Genomic DNA, 13,907 nt, shown 5'->3' with positions numbered 1-13,907 from the left:
TTACATCTAGAGACTCATCAGGGATGTAGTATAACTGCAGTGTGCAAAGTGCGGCTACTCCAACAAGACCCTACTTCACATCCTGTGTGGATGCCAACACCACTCTGGAGCCTGTTGGCACCACCACAACGCCATCCAAAACCGGTTGGTGAAAGCCATCCTGCCATCCCTGGGGAAGATCGCCGTCGACTCTGCCATCCCTGGGATGGACAGCCGACTACGAGCCGACATCGTCATGACCAACACGGAAAAGAAGGTCCTCATGGTGGACATAACAGTGCCATTTGAAAACAGGTCACCGGCCTTCCACGCAGCCCGAGCTCAGAAGGTGCTGAAATACACCCCACTGGCTGACACCCTGAGAGCCCAGGACTGTGAGGTCCAGATTCACGCCCTGGTCATGGAGACATTGGCGGCATGGGACCACCACAACGAGCCAGTGCTGAGAGCATGTGGAGTCAGTCGGCGCTACGCCCAGCTCATGAGATGGCTCACGGTGTCCCACACCATTAGGTGGTCCAGAGACATCTACAGAAAGCACATCATGGGACACCGTCAGTATCAGGTTGAGTAATCAAGAACACTGGTCAGGGAAATAACCCACTTCCTCCCCTGACAAACCAAGGGATGTAATTATTCACTACACCAATACTGACTCTAAATACATTCTATGAGTGGCATACCTGAGACCACTTATCCACTGATGTTTTAAAAACTCCCACATCCCAATCTGGGTCTATGCTGGTTATGTACTATGTATGGATCCTGTGAACCTTATGAGGGATTACAAGTATCGGTTACAACTTGAGCCTGACCCCAGATGTACAGTACCTTCCCTCTTAATTTGTGTAAATTTGATTTTAAACATTAGCTTTAATAAAATGTATAACTGCAGTGTGCAAAGTGCAATGGCACCCTTCTCCCTCTTGAAGCGGTGCAGGGTTCATGTATCTTGCTTTGCTATTATTGGGTGCTCAGGCTGTCGGTACCTCAGCTGCTGTCACTAACTCCATCTCTTGCCTTCTTCACAGAGCGCTATCGCTTGTCCTATAAGATTGTGAAAACAGACAGCCGCCTGGTGCGCAGCATTCTGACTGCCCATGGATTCCACGAGGTGTGTGCACCAGTTCTAAAGGATATTTAGAGCCACTGAGTTTGGACACGTGCTGCAAAGGTTGAAATTCTGGGCTTCTTTCCGAATCAGGATATAGCACATGATCCTGGGCATGTGGTGCTTTTAACCTTCAGCCAATCTATCAGAGAACACTGCACAATTCTACCATCCTGCAGGGGTGCTCTTTGTTCTCTCATTGTAAACCTAGTTTTCGAAGTATCCTTAGCTAGAAGAATACAGGTTGGTTTTGTGTTTTTAATATTTTTTCCTCCCTTTTGGAGCCTCATTTCACACCCTAAGATAGCAGGCAGGAGCGTGTGTGATGATGCATTTATAATGCTTATCATTCTCTAGCACCTACCAGGTTCGATATCCGTATCCTGTGTACAGTCAAGGGTATTTCAGCAGGTACCTGTGAGTGTTGAATTCTTTTAAGAGATGGATTGGGATTCAGTCTCCCAGGACTGTTGAGGGACTTCGGAATGCTTTATAAATGGATTTAGACTGTCTATGAAAATAGCTTTTTCCCAACAGCTGTATCTAGGGTTGGGATGTGACAGCTATTTAATAGCTCCCCTAGCAAAACTGTGCAACATCTTGGGTTAGGAGTATCACAAACTGTAGTGGGACCAATCCATGAGTGGGTAGATGGGACTCTTAGGCTAGAAACTTCCCAGGTCCCTCAAAGTAGAGAGCAAAGTGCTTAGTTACTAGTGGTAGTATGGTCTGTCTCATCTGCTCCTTGGTTTTGTCCCATCCTCAGGTACACCCCAACAGTAGTGATTATAACCTCATGTGGACGGGATCCCACCTGAAGCCCTACCTGCTGCGCACCCTCTCAGATATTCAGAAAGTCAACCACTTCCCCAGGTAAGAGCTTTGCTGAACAAATTCACTAGTGTCTGGAGGGGACTGAAAATCAATGTCTCCAAGTAACGTGTGGGGTGGGTGATGCACAGGTCCCAGAGCATCAGGACTGAGCCACACATTCCATCTCCCATTCCTGTCTGGCAATAGGAAGACCGCACTTAGGTTTAGTGCACTTGCCTTTCTAGCCCAGGTACTGGGCATCTCCTTTTATTTGGTGCACAATTGAAGGGGGTTGGGTGGGTTCTTTGTAGGCCCTGGTAGATGTTTGTCCATGTCACTAAAACTACAGTTTTGGTCAGTCTCTGTCTTGGGAGGCCTATGACAGGAGTAGCATGAGTGCTGCAGATGAGGATTGAGGGGTATTGGCAAAGCTAAAGGGAGACCCTGGACTGGAATAGAAGGGGGTCCTGCAGGTTGGGATTGAGGTTTCTCTGGTAGAGCTGAGAGCCCTAGTAGCTGAACCCTTAGTGCTAGACACTGGTGTGGGTTGCTGAGGGATGCTTCATGGAGAAGACACAGCTGCTGCTTTTGTAATTTCAGGTCATATGAACTGACTCGGAAAGACCGGTTGTACAAGAATGTTAGTCGCATGCAGTACACCCACGGGTTCAAGACATTCCACATCTTACCTCAGACCTTCATCCTGCCAGCAGAGTACCAGGAGTTCTGCAGTAAGTGACTGGCTGGCAATGCCCAGCCCCTGAACAGCAGCCAGGGAGTAAGTAGGTGTATGTGGGGGATTGTGCCTATCCAGTTTTGTGCTTGGGCCCCAGAGAGAAACAACTCAGCTTGTGTTGTGAACAACAAAATTGCAGGGAAGGGAGGCTAAAATAACACTATTGGAAACAGGCTTTTTTGGCTTGTTTATATCGTCCCTGTCCTATGAGTGTTGCTTACCCCATGCCTAGCTGAGTCCATAGCCTCAGTGTGAGAGCTGAGCCCTTCAGCATTATCAGCTGCAGATGAAAGAAATCCTAGTGCCGGAGGGCTAATGGGTCTGAGCATCGGAGGGCTTATCCTTAAGAATTGCTGTAGGCCAACACCATAGCATCTCTGGCCAACATCTGGGAATGCTAGCTGGAGGGGGAAGCACCAGGAGGAATACCAGACCGAGAAGAGAAGCCAGTGTCCAGCTTAAGTGATCAGAGTTACTGAGGGCATTGGGTCTGACACCACAGGGAGAAACAGGACAAGTGAAGGAATTGTTCATTCATGCTAGAACTGTTAAAAGCTCTGTAAGAGTTCCCATTGTGGGGAACGCCCTGGCAGCCCTTGCAAAAAGTTGGAAGACTTTTCAGATTCATGCTTCTCTCTTGACTAGGTTCTTATTCAAAGGACAGGGGTCCCTGGATAGTGAAACCTGTGGCCTCTTCCAGGGGGCGAGGTGTCTACCTGATCAACAATGTAAGTGTTCAGCAGAATGCTGACCTTCCCCAGATAATGCTGCATTCCATTCCCTCCTATTTTCACCCTTTGGCAAGTGCCATGGTAATCTCACGAGCACGTGACACTGCTGTCAGTTTCAGCACCATTTATGTATCTGGTAGGTGATCAGCACCCCCAAGCAGTTGGCATGCCCCACAGCATCCTATTTTTCCATGATTCATGTCCTGCAACACATGCCTTTTAAGTCTCAGATGCAGCAGTAACCAGAAGACTGTTCCTGATGCAATATGAATAGCTGTGCAGCTGCATCCTGGTCGCCCTAATGGTGAAGGCTGCCTTGGGGGGGGAAAAAGTTGTAGGAGTGGGGCTCCCAGGCTGTCTGACATGGAGAGCTGGATCTTATATTCATCATTGTACATCTTACCTTCACGGGCCCTGAGTTGTCTTCTCCCATGGCCATTTGATTGCCCCAATTAGTTAAGTAACTTTCATCAAAGTGAAATCCCCCAATGGTAGGGAGAGGCCTTTGCTCTGGATACAGAGGGCTCTGGGATTCATGGTGCTAATGGTGCCAGGCCTCTCTTGAGGGCTGATGCTCTGAGCACAATGTGCTGGCTGTAGTAGTTGCCTTGCCCTTTGCATGCTGTGCAGAGAATCAGTTTCTCACTAGTGGCAATTGAGTCTCAACTGGAGCCAAGAGGGGTTGAGGGGATTCTGAGCCTTAGGGGCTAATGGGACAAATGTTCCTGGCATACTACCAAGCTGGTTGCTGAGTCGCTTTGTGTTCGTTTACTCCCTCCTCTGTCCCTGCAGCGGAAGGGGCCAGGTTGCCTCATCTGTCCTCTACCTGGATCCTTTCCCATGGAATAAGGGAGCAGCTAGCCAAGTGCATGAAGTAACTCTTTCCAGAGCTGCACTCAGCTTTGCTCTTTGTTTGAAGGAGAGGGAGTACATGCTCAACTGATGGGCAGGTAGCCATGAACTGAGGAAAGGGCCCTCCTGGGATCTCTCTCTCTGTATCTATTCCAGTAGTATGTCAGCTGGTTTGGCCCAAAGATTTCCCTTTTCTTAGTGTGACCTCCACACAGGGAGTGTTTTCTAGAATCTGTTCATGGAAAGTGTTTTTTAAAAAAATAAAAATTCTCAACTATTTCTCTGATCCAGAGTAAAACACACTGCCATTTTTGTGTCATACCAAGAGAGCCTGAGCTCTCTGATTCTTTAGTTAGCTTAGGTTTCCCTTGGCCAGAACAGGAGCAGTGTGGATTTCCAGACAAGTGAATGAAAGACAGGTAGGTGGATTAGATTTGGCTCCTTCACAAACTGGGACAAGAATCTGTTAACCAATCTGAACCATTTTTAGTGGTAAGAGGCAGAAAGAGGGATTTACAGACAGTGAAGAGTAAGTCTCCTGAAGAGGTTGCTTCCTGCAAGCTACACAGCTTCTCTCCCTAATCAGTGACCTGTGCCTGTGTTGCTGAAGAGCGTATCTGGTTGCCCAGGGCTTTGTGTATTTGTCATAGATCTATAATGGAGCTTCCTATCGTGAGCTCCCATGTCAGTACAGCAGCCTCACTGCTATCTGACACTGGGATTAAGGGCAGCTCAGCTAGGCAGGGTGGGTAGTTGGGTAACAGCCCTGGAGCTGACCACAGAGATTGAAGGTGTGAGGAGGTCATCTCCCCCACTCTTGGCTCTCTCCTTCCATATGCTGGAGACCCTCGAAATTAAGATCTTGGCACAGGATTTAGTCCTTCTATTCCTGGATCTCCCTCCTCCAATAGCCAGTTCTGGATGCCTGAGAAGAAAGCGAACCCACTAATCCTGTCCTTGGTCAATATACCTAACATCACAGTAGTAGGAAGTCAATGTGACTGTCATCTGAGACTTCCAGCCCCTAACTTGTTGTGCATAATTGCTGTGTAGCTCTTAAACAGCTATTGAGACCAATTCAGGAGGACACTTGTGTGTAATTTTAAATTTATATATTATGTGTAAAGCACTTTGGGATCTCTGGGATGGCAGGTTCTTTGGAAATGTAATAACACCCTGATTAAGCTTCTGATCAGGGTCTGATTACCCTAAATACCCTGTTACTGGCCAGACTTTCCTCTATCAGCAGCTGCTACAGCACAGAATCTCTTTAGAATGAAAAGGCTCTTGGTAAAATCAGCCCTTGGATTTGTGGTTTCCTCACTCTTGGACTGATGCTGTGTCTTGTTCTGTAGCCGAACCAGATTTCCCTGGAAGAGAATATCCTGGTGTCCCGCTACATCAACAACCCCCTGCTCATAGATGGTGAGTGTGTAGGAATTGACTGCTTCCTCTGAGTTTCCTGACCAGATGGTCTCAGCAGCCTATGGATAGCTATTTGGGCTGCCATGCCTTCTTTGATAGGTAAATCTCTCCAGCACCCTAGAGCTATGGTTGGGGGGTGGGAGTGGAAGAGGTTCTTCAAACCCAGGCTCTGAACATCAAGTGAGCAGAAGCTGATAGACTCTGCTGTCTATTTTACACATCCATTGCTCTCAGAAGGATCTGCTGCTCCCCCCTCAGCTGGGTTCAGATTCTAGTGGCTATTGGGAAGTATTTGTGGTCACTGATTCCTGCTAATCTTCTTCCAGACTTCAAATTCGATGTGCGCCTATATGTACTGGTGACGTCCTATGATCCACTTGTTGTCTATCTCTACGAGGAAGGACTAGCCAGGTAGGATGCACACCCCTTCCCTCAAGGCAGTTGAACCTGAAGCTCTAGGATCAAGAGAGCTTGTCCCTACCCTTGCCATGCTCATCTTTGATTCAGAGGCCTGGCAGAGAAGGAGCGCCTCAAAGTTTTAGCTGTAGGTATTTAGTGATGCTGATGTGTCATGTCCCTCTTCCCCTCCCCCCATGCCTCAGACTGCATTGGAATAACTGATTTTAATGACTTGGTTATGAGAGGGGAAAAGCCTTGATAAAGCAAATTCTTGGAGTGATTGTCCACACAGATTCCATTTTTGTGCATCTGCACCCCATGTACTTGAGATCAGATTCTTTTTGGCTAGTGTCAGTTGGGGCCATGCCTGGTATCTAGGTACCCTTCCCCCAACTACCCCCAGGCAAAGTGGACCCAACCATCTCTCAGTTCCTTCTTGTTATCTGTGGAGCCCCAGCATGGTCTGCTTCTCTTGAGCAGTCTACAATTCACCTTTGATTTTAGGATAGCTCATTTGTGAGCAAGAATTAGTTGTTTCCTTTTGCCAGTTGGTATATGTAATAATATAAGAGGACATACTGGGTCAGACCAAAGGTCCATCCAGCCCAGTATCCTGTCTACTGACAGTGGCCAATGCCAGGTGCCCCAGAGGGAGTGAATCTAACAGTTAATGATCGAGTGATCTCTCTCCTGCCATCCATCTCCACCTCTGACAAACAGAGGCTAGGGACATGCCCATCCTGGCTAATAGCCATTAATGGACATAACCTCCATGAATTTATCTAGTTCTCTTTTAAACCCTGTTATAGTCTTAGCCTTCACAACCTCCTCAGGCAAGGACTTCCACAGGTTGACTGTGCACTGTGTGAAGAAGAATTTCCTTTTTTGTTTTAAACCTGCTGCCCATTAATTTCATTTGGTGGCTCTAGTTCTTATATTATGGGAACACATAAATAACTTTTCCTTATTCAATTTCTCCGCACCACTCATGATTTTATATACCTCTATCATATCTCTCCTCAGTCTCCTCCAATAAGATATTCTCTGTCTTATTCTCTATCCTTTTTTAATGATTCCTAACATCCTGTTTGCTTTTTTGACTACTGCTGCACACTGCATGGACGTCTTCAGAGAACTATCCACGATGACTCCAAGATCTTTTTCCTGATTCATTGTAACTAAATTAGCCCCCATCATATTGTATGTATAGTTGGGGTTATTTTTTCTAATGTGCATTACTCTACATTTATCCACATTAAACTTCATTTGCCATTTTGTTGCCCAGTGTTTTGTGAGATCTTTTTGAAGTTCTTCACAGTCTGCTTTGGTCTTAACTACCTTGAGCCGTTTAGTATCTTCTGCAGACTTTGTCACCTCACTGTTTACCCCCTTTCTTGAGATCATTTATGAATAAGTTGAATAGGATTGGTCTGAGGACTGACCCTTGGGGAACACCACTAGTTACCCCTCTCCATTCTGAAAATTTACCATTTATTCCTACCCTTTGTTCCTTATCTTTTAACCAGTTCTCAATCCATGAAAGGATCTCCCCTCTTATCCCATGACAATTTAATTTATGTAAGAGCCTTTGGTGAGGGACCTTGTCAAAGGCTTTCTGGAAATCTAAGTACACTATGTCCACTGGATCCCCCTTGTCCACATGTTTGTTGACCTCTTCAAAGAACTCTAATTAGTAAGACATGATTTCTCTTTACAGAAACCATGTTGACTTTTGCCCAACACTTTGTTCTTCTATGTGTCTGACAATTTTATTCTTTACTATTGTTTCAACTAATTTGCCCGATACTGATGTTAGACTTACTGGTCTGTAATTGCTGGGATCACCTCTAGAGCCCTTTTTAAATATTGGCGTTACATTAGCTATCTTCCAGTCATTGGATACAGAAGCCAATTTAAAGAACAGGTTACAAACCATAGTTAATAGTTCTGTGATTTCACATTTGAGTTCTTTCAGAACTCTTGGATGAATGCCATCTTGTCCCGGTGACTTGTTGCTATTAAGTTTATCAATTAATTCCAAAACCTCCTCTAGTGGCACTTACAAAGGACGGCTCAGGTTTGGGAATCTCCCTAACATCCTCAGCCATGAAGACTGGAGCAAAGAATTCGTTTAGTTTCTCTGCAATGACTTTATCGTTTTTAAGTGCTCCTTTTGTATCTCGATTGTTCAGGGACCCCACTGGTTGTTTAGCAGGTTTCCTGCTTCTGATGTACTTAAAAACATTTTATTACCTTCTGAGTTTTTGGCTAGCTGTTCTTCAAACTCCTTTTTGGCTTTTCTTATTACATTTTTACATTTAATTTGGCAGAGTTTATGCTCCTTTCCATTTACCTCACCAGGATTTGACTTCCACTTTTAAGATGCCTTTTTATCTCTCTGCCTCCTTTATATGGTTAAGCCATGGTGGCTCTTTTAGTTCTTTTACTGTTTTTTTTTTTCAATTTGGGGTATACATTTAAGTTGGGCCTCTATTATCGTGTCTTTGAAAAGTATCCATGCAGTTTGCAGGGATTTTGCTCTAGTCACTGTACCTTTTTATTTGCATAGTTCTCCTTTCTGAAATTAAATGCCACAGTGTTGGGCTATTGAGGTGTTCTTCCCACCATAGGAATGTTAAATTTTGTTATGTTATGGTCACGATTTCCAAGTGGTCCTGTTATAGTTACCTCTTCAACCAGATCCTGCACTCCACTCAGGACTAAATTGATAATTGCCTTCCCCTTATGGGTTCCTGTCCCAGCTGCTCTGAGAAGCAGTCATTTAAATTACTGAGAAATTTTGTCTCTGTATTTCATCCTGAGGTGACGTACCCAGTCAATATGGAGATAATTGAAATCCTTCACTATTATTGAGTTCTTTATTTTGGTAGCCTCTCTAATCTCCCTCAGCATTTTATTGTCACTATCACTGTCCTAGTCAGGTGGTCAATAATAGATCTCTACTGTTATATTCTTATAAGAGCATGGAATTACTGTCCATAGAGATTCTATGGAACATGTGGATTCATTTAAGATTTTTACTTCATTTGATTCTACATTTTCTTTCACATATAGTGCCACCTTCCCCCCGCCCCCTGCACATCCTGTTCTGTCCTTCTGATATTATTTTGTACCCCAGAATGATTGTGTCCCATTGATTTGTCCTCACTCCACCAGATTTCTGTGATGCCTATATATACCTTTAACATGAGGTACTCTAGTTCACCCATCTTATTATTTAGACTTCTAGCATTTGTGTACAAGCACTTTAGAAAAGGGCAGACAAACAGTGACAAGTTTTTAATGTGTCAGGTTCTTTTTTATGTGAATGTTTCTCATCTGATCTGGCCCATACTTCAGCCTCTTCCATCCTCTCCTCCTGACTAAAACCTAGAGAATCTCTATCAATAGACTGTCCTCTAAGAGGTGCACCCAGACAGTGAGTGAATGAGGTGAGACTGAAGTTTTTCCTGCTGGAGAAGTCAGTGCAGGCTTCCTCAGACTCTGGAATAGCTTCAGAGAAGCCTCAGTGTGTGGGTCTGTCCATCTCCCTCAGTGCCCAGGTGAGTTGCACACCCAGGCTACTTTCTCTGAAAGGCCTCATTTGTCCACCTGTCATCAGCATTGATGTCTGGTAGAAGCAGGAAGGAGCATTGTTCTAGAGATGACCCCAGACACAGGTTGGGCCTCCTGCTGGTGCCAGGGAAGGTGAGTTATGTCAACTGAAGTCAAAGCAAGTCATAAGTTGGAGAAGACACTTGATGGTACCTCAGTGCTGATATTTAAGGCAGCTCAGGTGGTACTATCTAAGGCTTAGGAATGTACTCCCTCTAGTACTGGCCCCAGCACAGTGTACTTCTGTATCTGGTGCTTCTACATTTATCACATCATTTGGTGGGCCCAGTACTAAAAACAATGTTAAGATATTCCAGGAGGTAATTTAACATGTGCGCCCTCCCCCCACCCCCCCATTGTAGAACCTCCATGTTTGTCCAGGGAAGAGACCTCTGTGCAAACCTACCTGGTTCATAGGCAGGGTACTCCTGACAGAATTGTCCTTCTGTTAGAGGAGGTATATTCCTTCTCCTCTTCCCTAAAACGTTTTGGGAAATCATCCCCTCATCTTCCATCCCCCCTCTGGATCGCTCGGGGGAAGTCAGAGAAGATCTAGATGATATTCAGTTAGAGGAGCTAAGAACACATTGTCATAGGGAGCACCTGTCCTGGTATCATTGATGTGCCCTCCTCCCCACTCTCCTTCCTGCACAGATCATACTGGATCCCCTGGGATATTTGGCCCTATTTCTGAAAGCCAGCATTCCCCACTGTATCCAGAGCGGTCTCCCTCACTGAAGAGACCAATTCAGTTTCCACAAGTGAGTTGAGTTCTACAGCTGCTGGAGAGGCAAGAGGAGAAGAATGGAGAAGAACAGCATTCTCCTGAGCAGGAGCATCAAATCTCAGCTCCAATGTTGTCCTGCCCTGATGAGGCAGTGACCGTACCTTCACTGGCTTCAGAGGATTAATTCATTGTCTTCCAGGACCTGATAAAACAAATGGCTGATACCCTGTCTGTCCCTCTAGAGACTGTACATAAGAACGGCTGTACCGGGTCAGATCAAAGGTCCATCTAGCCCAGTATCTGTCTACTGACAGTGGCCAATGCCAGGTGCCCCAGAGGGAGTGAACCTAACAGGCAATGATCGAGTGATCTCTCTCCTGCCATCCATCTCCATCCTCTGACAAACAGAGGCTAGGGACACCATTCTTTACCCATCCTGGCTAATAGCCATTTATGGACTTAACCACCATGAATTTATCCAGTTCTCTTTTAAACACTGTTATAGTCCTAGCCTTCACAACCTCCTCAGGTAAGGAGTTCCACAAATTGACTGTGCGCTGCATGAAGAAGAACTTCCTCTTATTTGTTTTAAACTTGCTGCCTCTTAATTTCATTTGGTGTCCCCTAGTTCTTGTATTATGGGAATAAGTAAATAACTTTTCCTTATCCACTTTCTCAACATCACTCATGATTTTATATCTCTATCATATTCCCCCCTTAGTCTCCTCTTTTCCAGGTTGAAGAGTCCTAGCCTCTTTAACCTTTCCTCATATGGGACCCTCTCCAAACCCCTAATCATTTTAGTTGCCCTTTTCTGAACCTTTCCTAGTGCTAGAATATCTTTTTTTTTTGAGGTGAGGAGACCACATCTGCACACAGTATTCAAGATGTGGGCGTACCATGGATTTATATAAGGGCAATAATATATTCTCAGTCTTATTCTCTATCCCCTTTTTAATGATTCCTAATATCCTGTTTGCTTTTTTGACCGCCTCTGCACACTGCGTGGACATCTTCAGACAACTATCCACGATGACGCCAAGATCTTTTTCCTGACTCGTTGTAGCTAAATTAGCCCCCATCATATTGTATGTATAGTTGGGGTTATATATACTGTAGAAGAGAATCATAGAAATGTAAGCCTAGAAGGATCTCAATCGGTCATAGTCAAGTCACCTGCCCTGAAGCAGGACTAAACTCTTGGATATACTTGATCTAACTTGAGGAAAGTTGGCTGTGCCAGTCAGCAATGGTCTGTTGTAACGTGCCAGATGGATGTTGCAGACACAAGCTTCTGTCTACTAACTTCAAGAAAGCAGACAAAAGATATCATACCTCTAAATATTTTTATTAGCATCCCATACCTGGCACTCTTGTGGTACAAGCTGTATCGGAGAGAACAAAACAGTAAGTCCTACAAAATATCCATGTGAGAGGACCCCACAAAAGCTCAACCTAGTTGGTTGAAAGCCTACAAATGAAGGAAGCAAACTATGAAGCACTAGTCCCACAATAAGATTTTTTTTGAACTTGGACAACTATCCAATTTCTTGGATAAAATACCCAAGAAGCATCAGGAGAAACCATAATCTCTTATGGCTGATAGCCAATTAACTGCTCAAACAAATCTGCAGGCTTCACTGAATGTGTCTGACAAGAGGTGCAAACAATGGCCACACCAATATCCATGAAGAGGTCATCATAGCTTCAGCCCTCAGGGATCCCAAGGGAGGTCTAAGCAGTAATAGAGAGCTTCCTTCGAATGGGAGGTCCACTATTTAGCAGTGGCACTGATAAGGCACTACATACTTTGAAGGATTCCAGGCAACTCTGTGCTCTTTGGGTCTCTGTCCCATCCCCTAAAACAGTGGCTCTCAACTTTTCCAGACTACTGGATCCCTTTCAGGAGTCTGATTTTTGTCTTGCATACCCCAAGTTTCATCTCACTTCAACTACTTGCTTATAAAATCTCTTATAAAAAGGCAAAAGTTTCACAGCACACTATTACTGAAAAATTGCTTACTCTCATTTTTACCATATAACTATAAAATAAATCAATTGGAATATAAAATACTGTACTTACTTTTCATTGTATAGTATATAGAGCCAGTATAAACAAGCCATTGTCTGCATGAAATTTTAGTTTGCACTGACTTCGCTAGTGCTTTCTATGTAGCCTGTTGTAAAACTAGGCAAATAGCTAAAGGAGGAGTTGTACTCCTTGGGAAAACCTCTGCGTACACCCAGGCATATGCATACCCTGGTTGAGAACCACTGCCCTTGTCAGGGTTCCTTCCCCAGTCTGAACTCTAGGGTACAGATGTGGGGACCTGCATGAAAGCCCCCTAAGCTTATTTCTACCAGCTTAGGTGAAAACCTGGTACACGGCCACCACCAAGTGATTTAACAAGAAACAGGGAAAGGACCACTTGGAGTTCCTCTTCTCCCCCCCCTGCCCAAAATATCCTCCCAAGCCCTTACACCCCCTTTCCTGGGGAGGCTTGAGAATAATATCCTAACCAAGTTATCAAAGACCCAAACCCCTGGGTCTTTGGACAATGGAAAAATCAGTCAGGTTCTTAAAAGAAGGATTTTATTAAAAGGAAAAGGTAAAAATCATCTCTGTAAAATCAGGATGGAAAATAACTTTACAGGGTAATCAGATTCAAAGAGCCCAGAGGAACCCCCTCTAGCCTTAGTTTCAAAGTTGCAACAAAACAGGGATAAACGTCCCTCTTGCAAAGGGAACATTCACAGTTGAGAAAACAAATATAAACTAATATGCCTTGCCTGGCTGTTACAAGTTTGAAATATGAGAGACTTGTTCAGAAAGATTTGGAGAACATGGATTGATGTCTGGTCCCTCTTAGTCCCAAGACTGAACACCACCAAAACAAAGAGCACAAGCAAAAGCCTGCCTTCTCTCTCCACCCCTCCCCCCCATTTGAAAGTATCTTGTCCCCTTCTTGGTCCTCTGGGTCAGGTGTCAGCCAGGTTACCTGAGCTTCTTAACCTTTTACAGGTAAAAGGGTTTTGGTGCCTCTGGCCGGAGGGATTTTATAGTATTGTATACAAGAGGGTTGTTACTCTTCCCTTTTTATAGTTATGACAACCCTAAAAGAAAGCAATGCAAGCACCAGCTATACCTCAGGAGGTGTTTCTCAATGCAGTATTATTGCCAATCTCCATGATTGTCTGAGCCTCCAAGGAAGATGTAGATATTTCATTGGTGGTAACCCATTGGCTCCTACTCAGCTGCCGTGAAGTCTGGGGCTTTGAATGGGCAGCAGGTCTAACACTATCAGTGGCAGCATGGATGGACCACCACAAGATCTATTTTACCTCTTTTTTTTTTTTTTTTCTCCCCCCCCACCCCTTTGGCAACCACGTTTTCAAGAAGCTTGGGCTGGAATTGCCTTGGACCACTGGGTCCTTCAGATCATAAGGAAGAGATGTCCCATGCATTTTCAGTCTGTTCCAAACTTCTTATCCCCTTCC

The 13,907-nt window shown here is 44.8% G+C and overlaps 1 protein-coding gene across 6 annotated transcripts in view; it reads left to right on the top strand.

Moving 5' to 3' along the window:
- The window catches only part of TTLL5 (tubulin tyrosine ligase like 5), a 233,541-nt gene that overhangs the window by 12,998 nt on the left and 206,636 nt on the right, over positions 1 to 13,907 (top strand). For 5 of the 6 annotated variants that reach the window (XM_045014664.1, XM_045014666.1, XM_045014665.1 and 2 more), the window contains exons 4-9: positions 1,032 to 1,114; positions 1,878 to 1,984; positions 2,525 to 2,655; positions 3,306 to 3,388; positions 5,599 to 5,668; positions 5,995 to 6,079. In XM_045014664.1, the coding sequence (XP_044870599.1) occupies positions 1,032 to 1,114; positions 1,878 to 1,984; positions 2,525 to 2,655; positions 3,306 to 3,388; positions 5,599 to 5,668; positions 5,995 to 6,079 (559 nt within the window). Of the gene's footprint in view, positions 1 to 1,031; positions 1,115 to 1,877; positions 1,985 to 2,524; positions 2,656 to 3,305; positions 3,389 to 5,598; positions 5,669 to 5,994; positions 6,080 to 6,192; positions 6,213 to 13,907 lie in introns of those variants that run through there. The other variant, XM_045014671.1, reaches the window with a different exon arrangement.

This window comes from Mauremys mutica, chromosome 4 (assembly GCF_020497125.1).
Source record: "Mauremys mutica isolate MM-2020 ecotype Southern chromosome 4, ASM2049712v1, whole genome shotgun sequence".
Classification (NCBI taxonomy): Eukaryota; Metazoa; Chordata; order Testudines; family Geoemydidae; genus Mauremys; species Mauremys mutica.
The sequence above is the reverse complement of the archived record's forward strand: the minus strand, read 5'-3'. Positions and strand labels throughout refer to the sequence as shown.